Here is a 15,683-nt window from a genome sequence, read left to right as displayed (position 1 = left end):
CAACTGGTAAACATCGATTTGTGATTAAACATTCAACTGGTAAACATCGATTTGTGATTAAAAATTCAACTGGTAAACATCGATTTGTGATTAAACATTCAACTGGTAAACATCGATTTGTGATTAAACATTCAACTGGTAAACATCGATTTGTGATTAAACATTCAACTGGTAAACATCGATTTGTGATTAAACATTCAACTGGTAAACATCGATTTGTGATTAAACATTCAACTGGTAAACATCGATTTGTGATTAAACATTCAACTGGTAAACATCGATTTGTGATTAAACATTCAACTGGTAAACATCGATTTGTGATTAAACATTCAACTGGTAAACATCGATTTGTGATTAAACATTCAACTGGTAAACATCGATTTGTGATTAAACATTCAACTGGTAAACATCGATTTGTGATTAAACATTCAACTGGTAAACATCGATTTGTGATTAAACATTCAACTGGTAAACATCGATTTGTGATTAAACATTCAACTGGTGAACATCGATTTGTGATTAAACATTCAACTGGTAAACATCGATTTGTGATTAAACATTCAACTGGTAAACATCGATTTGTGATTAAACATTCAACTGGTAAACATCGATTTGTGATTAAACATTCAACTGGTAAACATCGATTTGTGATTTAAAGAAGGAGGGGGAAAAAATGGCCCTGTGAGGGTGTGGTGCCGGGTCTTAATATTTACAATTCTTTACCCTTTATCATGTTGTTGTTGTTGTTGTTATTTCTCTTAGAACTGTCAACACAACAGGGCTGGAGACCATTGTGAAAAGTGTCAGGGTGGTTTCCTTGGTAACCACTCTCTGGATGGACAAGCCCAGTCCTGTGACACCTGCCCCTGTCCTCTACAAGTGGCCTCCAACAAGTCAGTAGCGTCTCCTTTTTCATTCCTCATTCCTCATTCGTCCCCTTCATTTGCACAGCTTTCACATGTTGTAGAAACTGTACGTTTGTTTAGTTTTCCTGACGACAACGTCCGACTTCAATATAATCTCTCTCTCTCGCTCTCCTGTGTAGTTTTGCAGTGAGCTGTGTAGAGAAACCCAACAGGATGCTGTGTCTCTGTATGCCTGGCTACGCTGGGCCCCAGTGTGCAAGGTCAGTACTACATACAATGTTGATAAACGCCATATATCATACAGTTATATTATTATGACATGGCTGTGATATGTGACGTGTTGCCGCGAGTCCCCAAATTAAACTGGAAGTGAAGAGAGCAGTTTTAGGAAGAAGAAATATGTTTGTTTTTTTATTGACTGAAATCATTTTTCAACTGTTATCAATTACACTTTGTACCCATTTCTGTCTCGTCCTCCTTTTTCTCCTGTCTCCTCCCTCTCCCAGGTGTGCTCCCGGTTTCTACGGTAACCCCATGGTGATTGGCAGCACGTGCCAGCCCTGCCATTGCCATGACAACACGGACCCCAACATGCTGTTCAGCGACTGTGACGGGCTGACGGGCGAGTGTCACAGCTGCATGCACAACACCGCCGGGACGCACTGCGAGATCTGTGCCCCGGTTTCCACGGTGACGCCGTCACTGCCAAGAACTGCACCAGTAAGACCAAAAGGCCTGATCTGACAACGCACACTCGCTCTCTCTCTCTCTCTCTCTCTCTCTCTCTCTCTCTCTCTCTCTCTCTCTCTCTGTCTCTCTCTCTCTCTCTTAGCTCTCTAGCTCTCTCTCTCTCTATCTCTCTCTAGCTCTCTCTCTATCTCTCTCTAGCTCTCTCTCTCTAGCTCTCTCTCTCTCTAGCTCTCTCTCTCTCTCTATCTCTCGCTCTCTCTCTATCTCTCGCTCTCTCTCTCTCTCTCTCTCTCTCTCTCTCTCGCTCTCTCGCTCTCTCTCTAGCTCTCTATCTCTCTCTCTCTATCTCTCTCTCTCTATCTCTCTCTCTCTATCTCTCTCTCTCTCGTGCGCACACACACACGCTCTAGGCTAATCCCAGTTTTCTACTCTCTCCCCTCTGCACTAAATATCTTTCTCTTTAATTCAGGAAGTCTCAAAGACTAGTTCTGTTTTCACAAGGTCTTAACCTCTTTTAACTTCTACAATAGATCTGGTTCTCTGTGAGAAGTGGGTACTGTGTAGCTGTTGCAGTGTTTAGTGATTCCACATCTGTCTGTGCATGACTTCCTGTTGCTGAAGTTACAGTTTTTCTCAATTGCTAAAACACTAAAACCCATTGGCTGAACAAAGTTTTCAGTTGCCTGAACTCATTTAGCTAATTATGCAGTCTGTTGTCAATACCTTAAACCATTTCACATGATAAAACACAATTTGTAGATCTCACTTAGACTTTTCAGCAAAACTCTGAAACACATTCTCATTCTCAAAACACATTCTGCACTCTAATGCACATGTCATCCATACTGGTAAACACATTCTGCACTCTAATGCACATGTCATCCATACTGGTAAACACATTCTGCACTCTAATGCACATGTCATCCATACTGGTAAACACATTCTGCACTCTAATGCACATGTCATCCATACTGGTAAACACATTCTGCACTCTAATGCACATGTCATCCATACTGGTAAACACATTCTGCACTCTAATGCCCATGTCATCCATACTGGTAAACACATTCTGCACTCTAATGCCCATGTCATCCATACTGGTAAACACATTCTGCACTCTAATGCCCATGTCATCCATACTGGTAAACACATTCTGCACTCTAATGCACATGTCATCCATACTGGTAAACACATTCTGCACTCTAATGCCCATGTCATCCATACTGGTAAACACATTCTGCACTCTAATGCACATGTCATCCATACTGGTAAACACATTCTGCACTCTAATGCACATGTCATCCATACTGGTAAACACATTCTGCACTCTAATGCACATGTCATCCATACTGGTAAACACATTCTGCACTCTAATGCCCATGTCATCCATACTGGTAAACACATTCTGCACTCTAATGCCCATGTCATCCATACTGGTAAACACATTCTGCACTCTAATGCCCATGTCATCCATACTGGTAAAAACACATTCTGCACTCTAATGCACATGTCATCCATACTGGTAAACACATTCTGCACTCTAATGCCCATGTCATCCATACTGGTAAACACATTCTGCACTCTAATGCACATGTCATCCATACTGGTAAACACATTCTGCACTCTAATGCACATGTCATCCATACTGGTAAACACATTCTGCACTCTAATGCACATGTCATCCATACTGGTAAACACATTCTGCACTCTAATGCACATGTCATCCATACTGGTAAACACATTCTGCACTCTAATGCCCATGTCATCCATACTGGTAAACACATTCTGCACTCTAATGCCCATGTCATCCATACTGGTAAACACATTCTGCACTCTAATGCCCATGTCATCCATACTGGTAAACACATTCTGCACTCTAATGCACATGTCATCCATACTGGTAAACACATTCTGCACTCTAATGCCCATGTCATCCATACTGGTAAACACATTCTGCACTCTAATGCACATGTCATCCATACTGGTAAACACATTCTGCACTCTAATGCACATGTCATCCATACTGGTAAACACATTCTGCACTCTAATGCACATGTCATCCATACTGGTAAACACATTCTGCACTCTAATGCCCATGTCATCCATACTGGTAAACACATTCTGCACTCTAATGCCCATGTCATCCATACTGGTAAACACATTCTGCACTCTAATGCCCATGTCATCCATACTGGTAAAAACACATTCTGCACTCTAATGCACATGTCATCCATACTGGTAAACACATTCTGCACTCTAATGCCCATGTCATCCATACTGGTAAACACATTCTGCACTCTAATGCACATGTCATCCATACTGGTAAACACATTCTGCACTCTAATGCACATGTCATCCATACTGGTAAACACATTCTGCACTCTAATGCACATGTCATCCATACTGGTAAACACATTCTGCACTCTAATGCACATGTCATCCATACTGGTAAACACATTCTGCACTCTAATGCCCATGTCATCCATACTGGTAAACACATTCTGCACTCTAATGCCCATGTCATCCATACTGGTAAACACATTCTGCACTCTAATGCACATGTCATCCATACTGGTAAACACATTCTGCACTCTAATGCACATGTCATCCATACTGGTAAACACATTCTGCACTCTAATGCACATGTCATCCATACTGGTAAACACATTCTGCACTCTAATGCACATGTCATCCATACTGGTAAACACATTCTGCACTCTAATGCACATGTCATCCATACTGGTAAACACATTCTGCACTCTAATGCACATGTCATCCATACTGGTAAACACATTCTGCACTCTAATGCACATGTCATCCATACTGGTAAACACATTCTGCACTCTAATGCACATGTCATCCATACTGGTAAACACATTCTGCACTCTAATGCACATGTCATCCATACTGGTAAACACATTCTGCACTCTAATGCCCATGTCATCCATACTGGTAAACACATTCTGCACTCTAATGCCCATGTCATCCATACTGGTAAACACATTCTGCACTCTAATGCCCATGTCATCCATACTGGTAAACACATTCTGCACTCTAATGCCCATGTCATCCATACTGGTAAACACATTCTGCACTCTAATGCCCATGTCATCCATACTGGTAAACACATTCTGCACTCTAATGCACATGTCATCCATACTGGTAAACACATTCTGCACTCTAATGCACATGTCATCCATACTGGTAAACACATTCTGCACTCTAATGCACATGTCATCCATACTGGTAAACACATTCTGCACTCTAATGCACATGTCATCCATACTGGTAAACACATTCTGCACTCTAATGCACATGTCATCCATATGGTAAACACATTCTGCACTCTAATGCACATGTCATCCATACTGGTAAACACATTCTGCACTCTAATGCACATGTCATCCATACTGGTAAACACATTCTGCACTCTAATGCACATGTCATCCATACTGGTAAACACATTCTGCACTCTAATGCACATGTCATCCATACTGGTAAACACATTCTGCACTCTAATGCACATGTCATCCATACTGGTAAACACATTCTGCACTCTAATGCACATGTCATCCATACTGGTAAACACATTCTGCCACTCTAATGCACATGTCATCCATACTGGTAAACACATTCTGCACTCTAATGCACATGTCATCCATACTGGTAAACACATTCTGCACTCTAATGCACATGTCATCCATACTGGCTAACACATTCTGCACTCTAATGCACATGTCATCCATACTGGTAAACACATTCTGCACTCTAATGCACATGTCATCCATACTGGTAAACACATTCTGCACTCTAATGCACATGTCATCCATACTGGTAAACACATTCTGCACTCTAATGCACATGTCATCCATACTGGTAAACACATTCTGCACTCTAATGCACATGTCATCCATACTGGTAAACACATTCTGCACTCTAATGCACATGTCATCCATACTGGTAAACACATTCTGCACTCTAATGCACATGTCATCCATACTGGTAAACACATTCTGCACTCTAATGCACATGTCATCCATACTGGTAAACACATTCTGCACTCTAAATGCACTAAGGTTATGTCATCCATACTGGTAAACACATTCTGCACTCTAATGCACATGTCATCCATACTGGTAAACACATTCTGCACTCTAATGCACATGTCATCCATACTGGTAAACACATTCTGCACTCTAATGCACATGTCATCCATACTGGTAAACACATTCTGCACTCTAATGCACATGTCATCCATACTGGTAAACACATTCTGCACTCTAATGCACATGTCATCCATACTGGTAAACACATTCTGCACTCTAATGCACATGTCATCCATACTGGTAAACACATTCTGCACTCTAATGCACATGTCATCCATACTGGTAAACACATTCTGCACTCTAATGCACATGTCATCCATACTGGTAAACACAAGTGGCAACAATCAAATACAAACAGAGAACACATGTCATTGATTGAACACAACCACTCAACATGGATTTAAACCTGTTTCAAATGATGCGACACAACCAATATAAGCCAGTTCAGAGAGCAAACAGGTTGTTGAAGGTGGGAAGGAGAAAGTCTGAGAATGGATACTGTAGTACAGTGCATTGTAGGCTGTATACTGTACAATGGATGAATTGTATGGCCCTGAACATTGTGCTTTCCATTTATTAACAGTACTGACTGATCAATAGATTTTGACTGGTTGCAGGTTCATATCAACAAAGAACAAGAATGACAGTATCACAGAGACAAAGGACAAGTTTGTGAGATGCAGGGTACAGTACTGTAAAAATAGGGGTACAAGGAGGAGGAAGAACAAAAAACAAAATTGCAAAGAGCAAAGCAGAGTAGTAATTTCTGATCCATTTTGAGCTACTATGATACAACATGTTTTCGTTCATCAAAAGACAATGACGGAAAAATGTGAATATTTTTTTTGATAAAAAATGTACTTCTCCCTGAGAATTGTATGTTTTGAACAATGTGTTTTCTATTTTTCAGTGTATCGTTTACTGACTGCTGTTTACTGACTGCTGTTTACTGACTGCTGTTTACTGACTGCTTGAGAGTGAATATCATTTTGATCACTTTGTTTATGATTTGAGAGCAGTGTTTGACTTTGAACACAGGTAAAACTGTTTTGAGGCGAATGTTTCATTTTGCGAGAGGAGTCAGAGGTTTATGTAAATAGTGTTTGAAGATGAGGTTTTGTGTTTCATGTTTTCAGGAAATGGAGAAAGGTTTCAGAAATTGTGTTTTAGCAATTGAGAAAAAACTGTAATACGTAATAACCCCTGTCTTATTTACCCAGGATGCAACTGCTCCCCATGTGGCACGGCGTCATGTGACCCTCACACAGGACAGTGCCAGTGTAAACCTGGTGTGACCGGTCCCCAATGCAACTGTTGTGAGGTTTGTCCTCAGTGTATTTCCCTTATTCATGTATATTATGACAATAATTCCTCTTAACTCATCTCGGGAACTCAGAACCAAACAAATATTGGCAGAGATTAACTCATAACCAACTTATATAAACCTTAATTCGTCATTGATCCTTGGTTGCTTGTCTCTAGCAAGCTTATTGTCATTGTTAGTTATGATATCCTCATTACCTAGCTGTGTCAATAATGTGTCAATAATGTGTCAATAATGTGTCAATAATGTGTTTTGTTTCAGGACGGTGCGTTTGGCTATGAGTCGTGCTCCGGGTGTCGTCGCTGTGACTGTGACGCGGCCGCGGCGCTGGTCCAACCGTGTGACCCCAGGAACGGTTCGTGTGCCTGCCAGCCAGGGGTCAATGGACCTAATTGTCGCCAGTGTGCCCCTGGGTACTGGGACTACAGTCCTGAGGGCTGCAAGAGTGAGTTATACCTACCTCCTCCTCCTACGTTCTTAGAAAAAAGGATTCCAAAAGGGTTCTTCGGCGGTCCCCATAGGAGAACCCTTTTGGATTCTAGATAGAACCCTTTTTGGTTCAAGGTATAACCTTTTTTGGTTCCAGATAGAGCCCTTTTTGGTTCCAGGTAGAACTCTTTTTGGTTCCAGGTAGAGCCCTTTTTGGTTCTAGATAGAACCATTTTTGGTTCAAGGTAGAACTCTGTTTGGTTCCAGGTAGAACCCTCTGTGTAAATTGTTTTACTTTGAACCCAAAATGGTTTTACCTGGAACCAAAAAGGGTTCTTCAAAGGGTTCTCCTATGGGGACAGCTGAATAACCATTTTAGGTTCTAGAGCATGTTTTTCTCTGAGTGTACTGTATAGTGTACTGTATAGTGTACTGTAGGGTGTACTGTATAGTGTACTGTATAGTGTACTGTATAGTGTACTGTAGGGTGTACTGTATAGTGTACTGTATAGTGTACTGTAGAGTGTACTGTAGAGTGTACTGTATAGTGTACTGTATAGTGTACTGTAGGGTGTACTGTATAGTGTACTGTATAGTGTACTGTAGAGTGTACTGTATAGTGTACTGTAGAGTGTACTGTATAGTGTACTGTAGAGTGTACTGTAGAGTGTACTGTATAGTGTACTATATAGTGTACTGTAGAGTGTACTGTAGAGTGTACTATATAGTGTACTGTAGAGTGTACTGTATAGTGTACTGTATAGTGTACTGTAGAGTGTACTGTATAGTGTACTATATAGTGTACTGTATAGTGTACTGTAGAGTGTACTGTATAAAAGTAGATATTTAAGCAATAAGGCACCTCAGGGGTTTATGGTATATGGCCAATATACCACGACTAAGGGCTGTTCTTTCGCACAACACAACGCAGAGTGCATGGATACAACCATTAACCGTGGTATATTGGCCATTTACCACACCCCCCCGAGGTGCCTTATTTCTATTATAAACTGGTTACCAATGTAATTAGAGCAGGAAAAATACATGTCTTGTCATACGCGTGGTATACGGTCTGATCTACCACGACTGTCAGCCAATCAGCATTCAGGGCTCGAACCACCCAGTTTATAATATAGAAGTATACACTGAGTGGTCAAAACATTAAGAACACCTTCCTAATATTGAGTTGCACCCCCCTTTTGCCTCCACAACATCCTTAATTCGTCGGGGCGTGGACTCTACAAGGTGTCGAAAGCCTTCCACAGGAATGCTGGCCCTCGTTGACTCCAATGCTTCTCACAGCTGTGTCAACTTGGCTGGAAACTGTTGGAAACTGACGAATGTGAAAAACCCAGCAGTGTGGCAGTTCTTAACACACGTGAACCGGTGCGCCTGGTACCTACTACCATACCCCCCCGTTCAAAGCCATTTACATATTTTGTCTTGTCCATTCACCCTCTGAATGGCACAGATACACAATCCAAGTCTCAACTGTCTCAAGACCTCAAAATCATTCTTTAATCTGTCTCCTCCTCTTCATCTACACTGACTGAATTCATTTTTTAAAAGGGTTATCAATAAGGGATCATAGCTTTCACCTGGTCAATCTATGTCATGGAAAGATGTTCCTAATGTTTAGTACAGCGTATGAAACCAGGCGCACCAGGAATCGAACACACAATCCTGCTGTTGCATTCGACATGCTCTACTAACTGAACCACACAAGACGACAGGCTGGAGTATATGCAAGATGTGGACTGAGCTTGACACTGTGTGTGTGTGTGTGTGTGTGTGTGTGTGTGTGTGTGTGTGTGTGTGTGTGTGTGTGTGTGTGTGTGTGTGTGTGTGTGTGTGTGTGTGTGTGTGTGTGTGTGTGTGTGTGTGTGTGTGTCTTCCATTCTCTTCAGAGTGTGAGTGTAAGCATGGGCGCTGTGACCCTCGGACAGGGGAGTGTCGCTGTGGAGATGGCCTAACAGGCAAACAGTGTGACAGCTGTTCCCATAGATACAGTGTTCCTGTACAACACGGACATGACATGACCTGCCAACGTAAGTAATGTGTCTGTTAATGAATTCATATGTGCTGTTGGATTGACATTGTTTTACTTTGATTTTATTTGAGAGGGGGAGAAGGAGATGGAGACAGGGAGAGATGGACAGGTTGAGGGGGAGAAGGAGATGGAGACAGGGAGAGATGGACAGGTTGAGGGAGAGATGGACAGGTTGAGGGGGAGAAGGAGATGGAGACAGGGAGAGATGGACAGGTTGAGGGGGAGAAGGAGATGGAGACAGGGAGAGATGGACAGGTTGAGGGAGAGATGGACAGGTTGAGGGGGAGATGGACAGGGGGAGGGAGAGATGGACAGGGGGAGGGAGAGATGGACAGGTTGAGGGGAGAAGGAGATGGAGACAGGGAGAGATGGACAGGTTGAGGGGGAGAAGGAGATGGAGACAGGGAGAGATGGACAGGTTGAGGGAGAGATGGACAGGGGGAGGGAGAGATGGACAGGGGGAGGGAGAGATGGACAGGGGGAGGAGAGATGGACAGGTTGAGGGGGAGAAGGAGATGGAGACAGGGAGAGATGGACAGGGGGAGGGAGAGATGGACAGGGGGAGGGAGAGATGGACAGGGGGAGGAAGAGAGATGGACAGGGGAGGGGAGAGATGGACAGGGGAGGGGGAGAGATGGACAGGGGTGGGGAGAGATGGGGAGGGGGAGATGGACAGGGGGAGGGAGAGAGGTGGACAGGGGAGGGGGAGAGGTGGACAGGGAGGGGGAGAGATGGGGAGGGGGAGAGGTGGACAGGGGAGGGGGAGAGATGGACAGGGGGAGGGGGAGAGGTGGACAGGGGGAGGGAGAGAGATGGACAGGGGAGGGGGAGAGATGGACAGGAGAGGGGGAGAGATGGACAGGGGGAGGAGAGCATGGACAGGGGGAGGAAGAGAGATGGACAGGGGAGGGGGAGAGATGGACAGGGGAGGGGGAGAATGGGACAGGGGAGGGGGGAGAGATGGACAGGGAGGGGAGAGAATGGACAGGGGGAGAGAGATGGACAGGGGGAGGGAGAGAGGTGGACAGGGGGAGGGGAGAGATGGACAGGGAGGGGAGAGGTGGACAGGGGTAGGGAGAGAGATGGACAGGGGAGGGGGAGAGATGGACAGGGGAGGGGAGAAATGGACAGGGAGGGGGAAGATGGACAGGGAGGGGGAGAGATGGACAGGGGAGGGGGAGAGATGGACAGGGGAGGGGGAGAGATGGACAGGGGGAGAGAGATGGACAGGGGGAGGGAGAGAGGTGGACAGGGGGAGGGGGAGAGATGGACAGGGGAGGGGGAGAGGTGGACAGGGGTAGGGAGAGAGATGGACAGGGGAGGGGGAGAGATGGACAGGGGAGGGGGAGAGATGGGGAGGGGGAGAGGTGGACAGGGGGAGGAGAGAGATGGACAGGGGAGGGTGAGATGGACAGGGGAGGGGAGAGATGGACAGGGGAGGGGGAGATGGACAGGGGGAGAGAGCATGGACAGGGGGAGGGAGAGATCGACAGCGGGGAGGGAGAGATCGACAGCGGAGGGAGAAGAGATGGACAGGGGAGGGAGAGAGATGGACAGGGGAGGAGAGATGGACAGGGAGGGAGAGATGGACAGGGGAGGAGAGAGATGGGCTGGAGGAGGTTGGGAAGGAGAAGCGAGGAAAGGGAGAGGGGGAAGAGGATGGAGGGGAGAAAGAGAGAGTCAAGGAGAGAGGAGAAAGAGAAGGAGAGAAGAGAAGGAGAGAGTCAAGGAGAGAGGAGAAGAGAAGGAGAGAGTTAAGGAGAGAGGAGACAGAGAACGAGCGAGTCAAGGAGAGAGGAGAAAGGGAAGGAGAGAGTCAAGGAGAAAGGAGAAAGAGAATGAGAGAGTCAAGGAGAGAGGAGAAAGAGAAGGAGAGAGTCAAGGAGAGAGGAGAAAGAGAAGGAGAGAGTCAAAGAGAGAGGAGAAAGAGAAGGAGAGAGTCAAAGAGAGAGGAGAAAGAGAAGGAGAGAGGAGAAAGAGAAGGAGAGAGTCAAAGAGAGAGGAGAAAGAGGAGAGAGGAGAAAGAGAAGGAGAGAGGAGAAAGAGAAGGAGAGAGTCAAAGAGAGAGGAGAAAGAGGAGAGAGGAGAAAGAGAATGAGAGAGTCAAGGAGAGAGGAGAAGGAGAGAGTCAAGGAGAGAGGAGAAAGAGAAGGAGAGAGTCAAGGAGAGAGAAGAAAGAGAAGGAGAGAGTCAAAGAGAGAGGAGAAAGAGAAGGAGAGAGGAGAAAGAGAAGGAGAGAGTCAAGGAGAGAGGAGAAAGAGAAGGAGAGAGGAGAAAGTCAAGGAGAGAGGAGAAAGAGAAGGAGAGTGGCAAACCGTAGCTTGGTTCTGTTCCAGTATTCTGATGAAGGTGACTAAATGTGTGTCCTTTCAGCTTGTGACAGCTGTGTAATTGTCCTGTTGGAGGATCTGGACAAAATTAACGACAACTTTGGCTCCGTGGCTCATCAGCTGATCAACCTGAACGCCTCCTCTATCACCTTGACTCAGCTAAACAACCTCAGCAGATCCATGGACAATATCTCTGTGAGTACACACACACATTGTAAATACACACACACAGACACGCGTATGCACACAATGTACCACACATAATGTAACTCACATGCACACATTGTAATTACACACACACACACACACACACACACGATATGTTTGTCTTTCTTGAACTGCATTGTGGGTTAAGGACTTGTAAGGAAGCATTTCACGGTAAGGTCTACACTTGTTGTATTTTGGGCACGTGACAAATACATATATATATATATATATTATATATCCAATTGTTAGTAATTACTATCTTGTCTCATCGCTACAACTCCCGTACGGGCTCGGGGGAGACGAAGGTCGAAAGTCATGCGTCCCCCGAAACACAACCCAACCAAGCCGCACTGCTTCTTAACACAGCGCACATCCAACCCGGAAGCCAGCCGCACCAATGTGTCAGAGGAAACACTATGCACCTGGCAACCTGGTTAGCGTGCACTGCGCCCGGCCCGCCACAGGAGTCGCTGGTGCACGATGAGACAAAGATATCCCTACCGGCCAAACCCTCCCTAACCCGGACGACGCTAGGCCAATTGTGCGTCGCCCCACGGACCTCCCGGGCGAGGCCGGCTCCGACAGAGCCTGGGCACGAACCCAGAGTCTCTGGTGGCAAAGCTAGCACTGCGATGCAAGGACCACTGCGCCACACGGGAGGCCATGACAAATACAATTTTATTTTATTTGAAAAACACTCGTTCAATATCTGTTGACTGAGATTGACTCTGTTTCCCAGAATGCCATAGAGAACTACAACAGTACGCTGGATGAGAGCAGGAACAGAGCGGACATGTTGGAGGGAGAGATCATGACCATCAACTCAGACATCCTCGGCCTGGAGGATAAGGTGATGAAGATCTGTGTCGAGCATCTCTCTGTCCACCCTTCTCTGTCATTATTTAATCAGTTATTCCGAGACAATGACCATCTCTGTCCACCCTTCTCTGTCATTATTTAATCAGTTATTCCGAGACAATGACCATCTCTGTCCACCCTTCTCTGTCATTATACTTTTTATTCTTCTCATTTTCCTTTTTTAAAAACGTATCCTTTCCTTTATTCACATAAATATAAATAAATATAATTATATTATATTATAATTAATTTCAATTCATAACAGTTTCAAGTGTTCAAATACATACATTTATTATTATTAATCATAATTATAATTATAATTATTATAATTATTATTTATTATCTCCAACATCAGCTTCTTGGACTTTATGCAGTTGCGTATCCCAACAAGAATTGATGGTAAGAATGAATGACAGGTGTGCTGATGTAATGTTGTCCTCCCACCAGGTGGTGGCGGTAGCAGAAGAAGCAGACAGTCTGGGGAATAGCAGCAGTAACACCCATCAGAGAGCCCGGGACCTGCTCTCACACATGAAGAACATAGTAGGAGAGGTGGAAGGTTTGCTGAGAAGTCTTTATGGGGGAACCTTCAATCTGAGTCGATGTTTGTCAGTGAAGATTATTCGTTAAGAGGAGTTCATCCCTCATTTTGTTTGGTTTAAAATACATCCATCAAAAAAAAAAACTCAGATTTTAAAGTACGAGGACACCTGTCATCTAACATCTCATTAAAACCATTAATATGGAGTTGGTCCCCCTTTGCTGCTATAACAGCCTCCACTCTTCTAGGAAGACTTTCCACTAGATGTTGGAACATTGCTGCTATAACAGCCTCCACTCTTCTAGGAAGACTTTCCACTAGATGTTGGAACATTGCTGCTATAACAGCCTCCACTCTTCTAGGAAGACTTTCCACTAGATGTTGGAACATTGCTGCTATAACAGCCTCCACTCTTCTAGGAAGACTTTCCACTAGATGTTGGAACATTGCTGCTATAACAGCCTCCACTCTTCTAGGAAGACTTTCCACTAGATGTTGGAACATTGCTGCTATAACAGCCTTCACTCTTCTAGGAAGACTTTCCACTAGATGTTGGAACATTGCTGCTATAACAGCCTCCACTCTTCTAGGAAGACTTTCCACTAGATGTTGGAACATTGCTGCTATAACAGCCTCCACTCTTCTAGGAAGACTTTCCACTAGATGTTGGAACATTGCTGCTATAACAGCCTCCACTCTTCTAGGAAGACTTTCCACTAGATGTTGGAACATTGCTGCTATAACAGCCTCCACTCTTCTAGGAAGACTTTCCACTAGATGTTGGAACATTGCTGCTATAACAGCCTCCACTCTTCTAGGAAGACTTTCCACTAGATGTTGGAACATTGCTGCTATAACAGCCTCCACTCTTCTAGGAAGACTTTCCACTAGATGTTGGAACATTGCTGCTATAACAGCCTCCACTCTTCTAGGAAGACTTTCCACTAGATGTTGGAACATTGCTGCTATAACAGCCTCCACTCTTCTAGGAAGACTTTCCACTAGATGTTGGAACATTGCTGCTATAACAGCCTCCACTCTTCTAGGAAGACTTTCCACTAGATGTTGGAACATTGCTGCGGGGACTTGCTTCCATTCAGCCACAAGAGCATTAGTGAGGTCGGGCACTGATGTTGGGGGCGATTAGTCCTGGCTCGCAGTCGGCGTTCCAATTCATCCCAAAGGTGTTCGATGGGGTTGAGGTCAGGGCTCTGTGCAGGCCACTCAAGTTCTTCCACACCCACCTGGACAAACCAATTCTATATGGACCTAGTTTTGTGCATGGGGGCATTGTCATGCTGAAACAGGAAAGGGCCTTCCCCAAACTGTTTCCACAAAGTTGAAAGCACAGAATCGTCTAGAATGTCATTGTATGCTGTAGCGTTAAGATTTCCCTTCACTGTAACTAAGGGGCCTGAACCATGAAAAACAGCCCCAGACCATTATTCCTCCTTCACCAAACTTTACAGTTGGCACTATGCATTGGGGCAGGTAGCGTTCTCCTGGCATCTGCCAAACCCAGATTCGTCCGTCGGACTGCTAGATAGTAAAGAGTGGTTCATCACTCCAGAGAACGCGTTTCCACTGCTCCAGAGTCCAATGGCGGCAAGCTTTACACCACTCCAGCCAGCGCTTGGCATTGCGCATGGTGATATTAGGCTTGTATGTTGCTGCTCGGCCATGGAAACCCAACGAACAGTTAATGTGCTGACGTTGCTTCCAGAAGCTGTTTGGAACTCGGTAGTGAGTGTTGCAACCAAGGACAGACAAATTCTACACTCCAAATGTGAGGAACTGACTTGCCACATTGAAAGTCACTGAGCACTTCAGTAAGGTCATTCCACTGCCAATGTCTGTCTGTGGAGATTAGTGTGTGCTTGATTTTATACACCTGTCAGCCGCAGAGGTGGCTGAAATAGCCAAATCCACTCATTTTAATGGGTGTCCACACACTTTTTTACAGTGCCTTCTGAAAGTATTCAGACCCCTTGACTAACATTTTGTTACATTACAAGCCCCACAATGACATCACAATACCCCATAATGTCATCACAATACTCCATAATGACATCACAATACCCCATAATGACATCACAATACCTCATAATGACATCACAATACCTCATAATGACATCACAATACCCCATAATGACATCACAATACCCCATAATGACATCACAATACCCCATAATGACATCACAATACCCCATAATGTCATCACAATACTCCATAATGACATCACAATACCCCATAATGACATCACAATACCCCATAATGACATC

General features: G+C 44.6%; 1 protein-coding gene across 1 annotated transcript in view; it reads left to right on the top strand.

Moving 5' to 3' along the window:
- LOC109881165 (laminin subunit alpha-5-like) overlaps positions 1-15,683 on the top strand; it is a 272,787-nt gene that overhangs the window by 204,584 nt on the left and 52,520 nt on the right. The window contains 10 exon segments of the mRNA XM_031803671.1: positions 763-893; positions 1,046-1,126; positions 1,373-1,539; positions 1,542-1,586; positions 6,883-6,983; positions 7,248-7,431; positions 9,323-9,463; positions 11,839-11,990; positions 12,742-12,852; positions 13,308-13,419. Of these exon segments, the coding sequence (XP_031659531.1) occupies positions 763-893; positions 1,046-1,126; positions 1,373-1,539; positions 1,542-1,586; positions 6,883-6,983; positions 7,248-7,431; positions 9,323-9,463; positions 11,839-11,990; positions 12,742-12,852; positions 13,308-13,419 (1,225 nt within the window).

The sequence above is a fragment of the Oncorhynchus kisutch genome, linkage group LG24 (assembly GCF_002021735.2).
Source record: "Oncorhynchus kisutch isolate 150728-3 linkage group LG24, Okis_V2, whole genome shotgun sequence".
NCBI classification, from domain to species: Eukaryota; Metazoa; Chordata; class Actinopteri; order Salmoniformes; family Salmonidae; genus Oncorhynchus; species Oncorhynchus kisutch.
The sequence above is the reverse complement of the archived record's forward strand: the minus strand, read 5'-3'. Positions and strand labels throughout refer to the sequence as shown.